At 35.7% G+C, this 11,084-nt stretch overlaps 1 protein-coding gene across 1 annotated transcript; it reads right to left on the minus strand.

Moving 5' to 3' along the window:
• Window positions 1-2,706: 2,706 nt before the first annotated feature.
• On the minus strand, window positions 2,707-9,318 carry LOC120187927 (DEAD-box ATP-dependent RNA helicase 53, mitochondrial-like). The gene is made up of 11 exons (XM_039191519.1): window positions 9,289-9,318; window positions 8,836-9,248; window positions 8,607-8,734; window positions 7,761-8,172; window positions 7,303-7,401; window positions 6,922-7,146; window positions 6,086-6,247; window positions 4,583-4,873; window positions 4,457-4,514; window positions 4,303-4,384; window positions 2,707-2,933 (listed from the first exon to the last, which is right to left on the minus strand). Exons 2-10 carry the CDS (start codon window positions 9,202-9,204, stop codon window positions 4,338-4,340), a joined length of 1,791 nt encoding a protein of 596 aa, XP_039047450.1. The 5' UTR covers window positions 9,205-9,248; window positions 9,289-9,318; the 3' UTR covers window positions 2,707-2,933; window positions 4,303-4,337.
• Window positions 9,319-11,084: the final 1,766 nt, after the last annotated feature.

An 11,084-nucleotide genomic window follows, 5' to 3' on the forward strand; every position in this document is an offset into this window, starting at 1 on the left:
AAATGTTTAATATAGTACATGTATTTTGACACGATGTCTTATGTGATACATGTACTTTTAAAATATCTAATGTGGTACATGTACTTTGACAATGTCCAATTGATACCTAAACTATTATTATGGTACATGAAGTTAACATCATTACTATGTGCCAAATCAGCCAAAATAAATCAATGAACATTCGTTATGTGGGATTTTTTTTTTTTCAAATCACAAATAGAGCTTTGCTAGGTAAATGTGTGTGGAAATTTGCAAATGAAAAAGAATCCCTATGGAAAAAGATGATGTGCAGCAAACACAACGTTAGCAATTTATCCCTGTCAATTAGCAACGTAGTTTCATATCAAGATTCATGGATTTGGAAAGGAATTGTGAACAATTATTTGAAAAATGATGATATAGGAGGATGTTTGAGGTCTCATACTAGGACTCAATTGGGAAATGGCAAGTCTATTTCGTTCTGGAATGATGTTTGGGTCAATGACTCACCCTTGAAAATTCAATTTCCCAGGATCTTTGCATTATCAAAGAATAAAAGGGGTAAGGTGACTGATTTTGGTAGCTTCGATTTAAATGGTTGGGTGTGGAATGTTCAAACTAGAAGGAACTTATATGATTGGGAATTGAACCAATGGGTCGAATTAATGTCAACACTAAATTGTTTTGATTTAACTGATTTAATGGAGGACTTCCTTTCTTGGTCTGGGAAGGGGGATGGTCTGTTCTCGGTGAAATCCTGCAGGTTACACTAACAAATAATCCTGGGTTTTGTTACTACTGGAAAAAATGGGTTTGGTCAGGTTTGGCTCCTCCAAGAGTAGAAACCTTTATTTGGCAAGTCACACACCAAAAATTGGCAGTCAAAATGGAGTTGAGGAAAAGGGGTTCATTTGGAAGATGTTCAATGTCCACTTTATCAAAAGAATGAAGAAATGATCCAACATCTTTTCATCTCCTGTTCAGTTGTAGGGGATATTTGGAACATATTTTTCAGGTTGTGGGACATATATACAACTTTGCCTCATGATCCACATATTTTACTAAGTTCATGGTCTGAATTAAGGGCTAATTCTTACATATGGAAATTTATCCCGGGAGTAGTTCTTTGGTCTATTTGGGAAGCAAGGAATTCAATTGTTTTTGATAATATGAGTCTTGATATAACCTCTCTCTTCTTTATAATCAGATTTAGGTTGGCTAAATGGTTTCTAGATAAGTTCCCCCATGTTCAAATACAAGTTGATTTGTTGGTAGGGGACCCCTCTCTTGCAGACAGGCTTCCTTGTCAGCATGTTCACAGAAGTTTGGTGCAAAGCTGGCATCCTCCCCCAGTAGATTTTTACAAATTTAATGTTGATGGGGTTGTTAAGTATGATGGGTGGTTGGTGGAATTGGAGGTATTTTGAGAGACTATAACAGCTTCACTTTGCAGACTTTCTCTATTAGTGTTGGTCCTGGCCCTCCTCCTTTGGTTGAGTTGAAAGCCATTAAAAAAGGCATGACATTTTCTATCATCTGATTGGGCTTTGAAGGGAAGATTGATTTTAGAGAGTGACTGTAAATCTGCAGTAGACTGGATTTTGTTGCCTAATTCTGCTCCTATTTTCTTCAGTTCCCTTGTTTTGGATATTGTGTCCTTAGTTTTAGAGAGGGTGGTTATTATTAGATTCATACCTAGGGGCTACAATTGGGAGGATGATAAATTAGCTAAGGAAGGGATTAGTTGATTGTAAGGGTATTCTTCTAGGGAGCTTTAATGGTTTTTGTTTAATCTGCTACCCTAGGTGTATTGGTTTAATTTAATGTAATTGTATTAAAATTGTGTTTCTACTATTTTATAAATTTAATGTATAAAAATATTCAAAAACATGATAACAAATATAATTTAATGAAATATGCTCAAATAATCTTCAGATTTTTCCAATCTTGCATCTAATAAATTTCAAGTCCAATCTTGCATCTAATAAATTAATAATGTAACATTCCTCTTACCAAACACTCCCTAACTAATTTTAGGTCTTCATACCAAATTTGCTAAAACGTTAAACCATTAATATTGGCTCCAATAATCTATCGTTAACAAGCAGATTTGGCTACTAGAGACGGATGCGGGATGCGTATAATACCGTTGTGTTTTTCTTTCAGTTTCTGAACTAGAAAACCCTACATTATCAAACCTTTACAAGCAGGCATTTCGAGAATGCAGATTCATGCGAAAATTCAATTTAGCTAACACGACAACCCACCGATGGCTTGGCAACAGTGGCCACCTACCATTATAGATACGATTCCCGGCTCGGTCTATCGGGATTATCGTGTAGGTAACCTGATTAGAGTAAAAAAGAAAGCTAATCCTACACAATATGATACGAGAAAACGAATAAGATGATATAGTTGGGCTCGAAGGAACAAAATAACAAGGACAGTAGGGCAGGATTCTGCTAAGTAGACCAAAAATCAAGCATTAGGACACGCACAACCACCAGCAAAGCAAGAGTGAGGCCTAGCATTTTATGATGGGACCGGGATAAAAATTTTGGGCAAACGGAGTGCAAGGCCATTGCATGCCACCCCTTGCCTCCATTCCCGACCACCGATAGGACTTGAACGGTAAAGAAGGAGGAGAAGATCATTTCACTTTCCATAATGAATTAAATTATGAAAACTTGATTCACATACATGATCAGACAGGGTATTTTATTGTTTTTTTTTCCTTCACATATAATCAACTTCAATATCAATAGTCAGCATCTTTAAACATTCCCATGCGAGTAACTAGTATATAATATTAGTAGACTTGAGTCCTGACGGGATTGGAGTTCTACCTCATCTTCTTTCTTCCCAATAAACTTCTCAAATCCCAAAAAAAAAATTCTTGCTTCTCTGTATCTGTTTCCCACCAGAAGCTTTCACCGGAATTGCTGCCTTCTTCCCTGCCATTCCAAAATGCAAATGAAAATAAATGTCATAGAACGCAAACAACCTGTCAATAAGATCCTAGCAAGTGGGAGAAGCGGATGATAAGCACTTGTTAAGCAGCCTGATAGAAGAATCAGGTTTATGCAGTAAGTGCACTTTTTGTCATCAAATTAATGCGATAGAGCAAAAAATGAAGATAGGACCATAAAAGGCAAACATGTCATCCAAAACTTGCACTCTATCGATGAAAATTTTGGAGAGTCATTTGGTGCATTGTCCAAAGCTTGGCTTTTGGAAGACATCGGAAACGAAGATCAACAGAAAATAATGGAGCTAAAAATCCTTTAGTAGTCACTCCTCTACCAAGCAAAAAACATGAATTAGCCACTGTTTTAGAAAACTGGTCTTAGACCTTCCCCAATCCCAACAGCACATTTCTTTTACATCACCAACTCAGTGACTTGTCACCAAAGCTCCAGCTTCCAGCAGTGCCAACCATCTCTCCCTACCCACACCATACTCACAAAGAAAAGAGGACACATCACTCACCACCAAATCATAACCAAAACCCCAAAGGAAAACACAATCCAACTCCCATCCCAGCAAAATGAATAACTAAAATCAATAAGGCCTTTATCTTCGGTTTTGTTTTTATCATTGAAAATCATTTGTTTTCTTGAAATCAAGTGTCAGCCAAACAAAGGCTTAGTTTTTCAATATCATCAGCCGCACAGATTTTGTAAACATGTATGTTGTCCACCTAGCCAAGTTTACTTTACTGTTTTATTAGGAGTACCTACTGTTTTAGGAGTCTTTTAAGATTAGGAGTCCTAATTATCTTCTCTGGTTAAACTTTACCATCCAACAAAGTATTTTATTAGAAGTCAATTACTAGGTATTAAATAGGGGACAATGTATACTACTACGGCAGATTAGAAAATAAGAACTTCAGTTTCGCTTCTGTTTTCTTTCATTTACATTATAAGCTCTTCCACAAGCTACAAGTTTACGATACTTGTAGCAAATAGCATGAACCAGCCCATCACTTTAACATTCTATACGGTGGCAGTTTTCTGTTTCTATAAAAGAAGAAACATAGAACAGAAGAAAAAAGGGCATCTCTAGTGATCATATCCACATTTAAGCTAATCCATTACAATTTAGAAGGCTTCAACATAGAAAACTAATTCCAGCCAGGCCCAAGGGAAAGATGACGAGTATTACAAATGCATAGAAAATTAGGTAGCATCAGTCAATCATGAAAAAAAGAAACACACCATTCACGGGTTAAATGTTTGTTACAAATTGATATCAGAAGGTGTAAGAGGTAACAAGAGAAACAGAAAGGAAGACTCCTAGTGGTTTTTGTGATGTAATGCTTACCTCAATGAAATTTAGAGGGATGTTCTTCCAGTGCCCTAATCCTTATCAACATTGGAGTCCCCAAATCTGCTAAAACGACTAGATCGATAATCACCATGGCTCCCCCCACTTTGGACTGAACAATTGTCACCAAATCCACCAGAGCCACCAGCAGTTCGACCAAAGCGATTGTCATTAAATCCACCTGGATTGACTGAACCAAAGTCCCCAAACCCACTAGCACGTCTTGTACCAAAATTACAAAGCTGCCAGAACCATCTGATTTACCCAATTCCCCAAATCCACTTGGACGACCAAATGCAGAACCACCAAAGTTTCCAGACCGGTTATTAGAACCAAAGCGGCCTCCATTACCACCCATCTCATCAGAAAACCCACCACTACGAGCAAATCCAGAACTCCTATTGCCTCCAGAACGGCCAAATCCATATTCCCCTTGCCGACCAGAACGACCAAAACCCATATCACTATATCCACGATCTCGAGTACCTCCAAATGACCCAAATCGATCAGCAGTACCGACATCATCGAACATGCCAGTGCCCTCACCATCAACCTGAATCCTAGGAAGCTACAAAAATTAAGATCAATCAGTCTATAACTTCAATCCAACGAAAATATACGGTGACATAGAAATCCATGTCAAATTCATGTATATCTTTCAGGCACAATTACTTACCAAGAGGTCATTTATTTATAAGAATTATGATATTTATTTTCTCATTTTAGAATGATGTTAATTAATTGTGATCGGCACACAAGATTTTTTCCCTTTCATTTGAGTTATAATAGTAACTTGTCATTTTCCCACTTTTTGTACATCAGGTGTGATATAATGTTTTATGTGCAACATTGAAATTATGTCATTCTTAATATTATTGGACTATATGATACTGTTCTCTAATCATTTAAAAGCCAGACAACGTATTAAAGCAGCTAGGAAGGTGCAGTTTGGAAGGACAGTTCAAGATTTTCTTCTATTCTATGGTAATTTCCCCCCCTTTACATTTAATGCTGTTTTGTTTCTCAAATGAGGATTGGGGAGTCTTATTATTAGAAAGAATCTAGGGTCTGGTTCATAGGGATCTTATAGATACTTGTTAAATTCAGTTAAATTTTTACTTTAGCATTTTTTTAATTAATGTGCTATTCTCACCATATTCAAGAGAATATTTATCACCTGAATCAATGCTGTAGGAACTCATTAACACTTCCCAAGAAACAAAGATTGAGAATCTCACACCACCAATCTTTAAATATATTGGAAATTTGAGACTTGAATGCAAAATGACGTGTAAAAAACACATTCAAAGCTTGACTATTGAGAGTTAGTACTGGAAATTTAGACTGATATTGAAAACAAGTGATTAACAAATCAAAACCAGCCAGTTTGAAATAGTACTGGTCAGGTCTTTGGTTCAAAGGGTAATTATTGATGCCAAACAAGAATGACAACAAAACCAGATAAAACCAAGGCTAAACTAGTTAAGATTACATAAGATAAAAGGCTAAAATAGCTTATAATGGTCTAGTCAGCTCCAGTTCCAAGAGGCTAAAAGAGTAGCACAGTTGAAAACTTTTGACTTTGGAGTTTGGCCAGACTCATTTAAAAAACTCACACTAGTTATTTAAAACTTCTTTAATTTCCCTATTCCTAATGTTCAAAATCCACAATATAGCATCAATTTTGAAAAAGATGTTAAAAAAACCATCCCCTGAGAAAGAAAAGGGAAAAGAAAAAGCAAAATAAACATGCACATCAAAAAGGTATACAAGATTTTACCTCAGAAAATTTGCATCCTACTTCTTTCTCAATAACCCTAACAGCCCTACTCTGCTCTCGAGCGTAGATAAGAATCGCACTTCCTTTCCTTCCAGCACGACCAGTTCGGCCAGTTCGATGGACAAAAGTTTCAGATGTGTTTGGAAGCTCATAATGTATTACCTATGTAAGAATCAAACTAAAGAGCATCAAGGATAAAATTCTATAAGCTTCTGAGAAAATTAGCGGCTACATTTTTGAATCCCCAATATCAACTCATGCAGAAAAATTCTTCAAAACGATGCTAGCATGTACAAACACATGCACATTAAATAATGACAGATTCCAAAAATGTAATAGTGCTGAGAACAATCATCATATGTAATTAGCAGTTCAGCAAAAATTACATGGAGGTTTTATTTCTTTCATAAACTCCTCGATTTCAACAAACATAATTTTCTAAAAGATGTCTGCATCATTTGTATTGTTTTAATCATTAAAAATCATGGCCCACTACTCCAAAATGGCCTAAATAATAGGTAACCAAGCAATTGCAAACGGAAAAGGGCAGAATATTGATGCCAACAACATTAAACCATAAGATAAAATTTTGCAACAGTAGATAGGAAATTCACACGTCACAGATCATACGAATTCTTCTAGGATGTCACATTGAACAGACCCATAAGTAGATTTTCCTTGAAGTGGTACAATGACTAAGAAAACATCAAACATGGCGTTTTATGGCATTACAGGATTTTAATATTAAACATTTATAATCAACAAAGTAAACAATATTTCTAACAAAACCAGCTAAAAATGCATAGATGCACCAGAGACTAATATGTAAGCCTAACCAGATCAACACTAGGTATATCAAGGCCACGAGCAGCAACATCAGTAGCAACTAAAATATTAAATTGCCCATTTCGGAATCCTGAGAGAGTTGCTTCCCTCCGAGCCTGAGTGATATCACCATGCAAAGCTTCACATCTAAAGTTTCTTGACATGGCATATGCCAGCCGATCAGCATCACGCTTTGTTTGAGTGAAAACAATACACTTTCCTCCTTTCGCATGGTCCTAAAAAAAATTTGATGATGAAAGGAATGGCGATTGAGGAAAAAAAACATAACGAATTTCAAGTGGGAACAAAACTGAAATTAAAATGAAAAGAAAAAAAAGTAAAAAAACCAAGCAGGAAAACAAACAAACAAACTCCATGGGCATGACCCTTACTGTAATTAGAGAACCAAGAATTGATGCTTTCCCCCGCGTATCTGCTGCAATAGAATACAAGGAAATTCCTTCTGCCAACTTTTGATCATCTTCTCCAACCTGTGGGTGCACAGCCACGAGAAATAAGAGGTGCTAGGTGTATGTGCTTGCCCTCTTTCAGAGCTTATCTTCATTATTCAAAAAAAGAGAATGAAAAAAGAATTGATCCTTAATTAGAAGTGTACTTCTAAAACAACCAAAATTTAAGCACTGGAACATGGATTATGATGGCAAAACTTCCGTCATGCTAGCATTCATTTCTAGACCACTAAATTTCCATAATATACAGCACATACTAAGGGCAGCACCAGCTCAATAGGAAAAGATACGCTAAAACTAATATAGGGATGAACCAAAAACTAGAAAAAAGAAATCATATCCATAAGCATAGAATGGTAAAAGAAGATATGCAAGCTGACCAGATCGATAGTTAATGGGTTTTTTAAGTGCTTTTGGGTTAGGCTTCTAATCCAATTAGGCATTGTTGCTGAAAACATCAAGCTTTGACGATTTGCAGGCAGCTTCTCCAGTATGATTTCAACATCTTCAGCAAATCCAACTTGAAGCATTTGATCAGCTTCATCAAGAACAAGAAATTGAACCTCTGTTAAGTTGAGAGCACCTCTCTTAAGCAGATCAATAATGCGGCCTGGTGTACCAACAGCTATATCAACACCATAGTCAAGTTGCCTCATTTGTTTGGAAATGGGTGTACCCCCATAAACACAAATTGTATCCAAGTTGGGGGCAGCCTCATGAAATTCCTTCTCAACTTGTTTAGCAAGTTCCCTCGTTGGTGCCAAAACCAAGCACAAGGGATTTCTACCACGTCTGCATATTTAACACAAAAGATCACAGCTTATTAAAATGGTAATAAATACTGTCCATAATCAACCAAAATTATAGTTTTTAACAGCACAAAAAGAATCAAAATATAAATAATTAAGGTCTCTTTGGTTGTTGACTTGCTAAATTTACCTTTTGCTTCCTCAATAGTAAAGCTAAAAGTAAACATTAAAAAGCTACATTGTTGTAGTATAACTGTCATATTATTACCATTTGATTAAAAATGAGCAAATAGCTAAAGCATAGAACAAATTGAAAATAGATTATCCATTCATAATAAAATAAAATTATGCATTTCCTGATGCAACTTTGTACTTCATTTCAGAATTAGAAATGAAACACAAACCTTTCTGTTTCGTACTTAAAAAAAACAAGTAGCAAAAGCATCAATAACATTAACAAGGGGAGAATCAACAAACCCATGTTCAGCATTGTATCGAATGATTTTGTCCATGATAGGAATCCCAAAAGCAAGCGTTTTGCCTGTCCCTGTCTTAGCCCTTCCAATCATATCCCTTCCTTGCATTGCCGGTTCCAACACCGCTCTCTACAATGAAAACGAAGGGACAAATTTATTTTTCTTAAAAAAAAGTACCATTAAAAGGTAAGAGCCTAAAGCAAGGTGTATGTGTGTGTGTATAACTTTACCTGGATCGGAAATAATTTGCTGATTCCCTTTTTATTCAGAGCAGAAACAATTTCGGGAGCAATCCCCAGACCAGAGATCTCAAGCTCATCACTTCCCTTCTCTTCAACATAATCCTCGACAGCATACTCCGCCTGCAAGTTCGTGGATGCCCTGAGATTCAACGGCCCTGATTTGGCGTGGAACCCCTTTGCTGCAGACCCCGGAAAGCCATAAAAGGGTTTGAATCTGTTAATAAAACGAGTCTGGGCATCTATGGAGGTAGCTGCTGCAGCTGTTGACTGGAAGTGTTGAAGGATAGTTTGGGCGGAGGCAGCGAAGAGCCGCCTGGAGGCTAAGGAAGTTGAGCGTTTTAAGAAGGTGTTCATCATAGTTTCGTTTATGGAAATGTGCTGTTTCTAACAGTAAAGAAGAGGGCTCTTATTTATCAAAAAAAAAAAGAAAAAAAAGAAGAGGGCTCTGGCGAAAAAGGATTAAAGGGGGTTATGTTAGGGTTTTAGAATCGCGAAGAGACGAAGCTAGGGGTTTATGAAGCTTTAGAGTAGGCAACCCTTCTTTCAAAAAACGACATCGTTTTCTACATATATTTTCTTACTATTTAGGGTAAACTATACTGTTGACCCCTTGTGGTTTTGCTCTGTCCGGTTTTGGTCACCAGTTCAAAAAAAGAGTTTTAATTATTTACGTTATAGATCCGCTCAACTTTAATTCACCGACGTTATTTTCGTTAACCCACAAATAAAAATATGAATTGATAATTAAAAAAATAAAACAAAAGCCACATGTTCACAATAACAAAATAAAACAAAAGTAATTATTATTATTTATTATTATTATTATTAGTACTAGGCTTAAAAGTAAAAATAAACGTTTAAATTATACCCTAAGTTAATTTTAGGTTCCTAAATAATGTAGGTGTCTAACGTTTTCTCCGTTATACTTTTAGGTGTTTACGCGAATAACGAGTGTTAAAAATTAGGTAAATTACATAAATCATGACTGAACCTTCTTCTCTCTCTTATTTTTGGTCACTGGAGTTTAAAACTTTATAATTTACTCACTAAACTTTGAAGATTAAATTTTTTGGATCACCTTCTCGTTGTCTCTCTATTACTACGATGACATATTTTTTGGGTAAATTGCACCGTTCCTCACTGAACTTTACTCTCTTTCATATTTTACTCACTGAACTTACAAATTGAATCATCCGATCAACTTCTGTTTTTATTTTATAGTCGGGTGAGCAAAATAGGAGCGAGAGTAAAGTTCAATGAGAAACAGTGCAATTTACCCTTTATATTTTCAATTATTTTATATTAAATAATAATAATAAATGACATATCATCACACCGTTAGAGAGTTACGGCAGAATGAGCAAAATGATTCAATATATAAAATTTAGTGAGCAAAATAGATAAACTGAAAGTAAGACGAGTAAAATAGGAGAGAATAAAGTTCAGTGAAAAACGGTGTAATTTACCCTATTTGTTTTATTAATTTTTAAGTTGTCATATCTTATTAATATAATTTCTTATTAAATTAGACATTCCACCAACGAATTCATCTTTGCAATCTTCACTCTTTGAATGGATAATCGGGGGAAAATCAGCACTCAAACTCAGCGATATCAACATAGTTGACGAACAGGCACCTACTTTAAACTCCCCCCATTGAATCCCATCTCGAATGTTTTCGTTTTTGTAATTTGTTGTTTCAACATTACAGGAACTCAGGCAAGCCTCGGCCAATATTAAACCAAAGCATCATAATGACATTGCAGTTTTGATATATATAGTTAAAAGTTTATACCCAAAATGGGCTTTTTATCTAATGCAGTTTAAAACTGTTTTTCTTTCTTGAAACGCTTGAACCTCGTGCAAAGATTGAAACTTGGCATGGTCTCATGGTGTAACATCCCAAATTACGGGTTAGAGACTAAATCATAAATTTTCGAAACTTGGGGATAAAAGTAGAATAGTTGAATAGTTCAATGATTTATTTGAAAAATATTTCCTAAAAGTTATTAGTAATTATCAAAGGAATTAAAGGGCAAAATGGTCAATTGACAAGGAAATATATTTTTATCCCCTTTAATAGGAGATAAAAACGTGGGGAGAGTAAGATGAAAACATTTCATATTCTTCTTCCTTTCTTCTTCTCCAACCGTGGAAGCTAGACAAAGGTGAGTTTCTATTTTATTGATTATTTGTTGAATTAAAGGTTGAGTTTTGATCATTAGATGATAACTAAG

The sequence above is a fragment of the Hibiscus syriacus genome, unplaced genomic scaffold, assembly GCF_006381635.1.
Source record: "Hibiscus syriacus cultivar Baekdansim isolate YM2019G1 unplaced genomic scaffold, ASM638163v2 tig00113726_pilon, whole genome shotgun sequence".
NCBI classification, from domain to species: Eukaryota; Viridiplantae; Streptophyta; class Magnoliopsida; order Malvales; family Malvaceae; genus Hibiscus; species Hibiscus syriacus.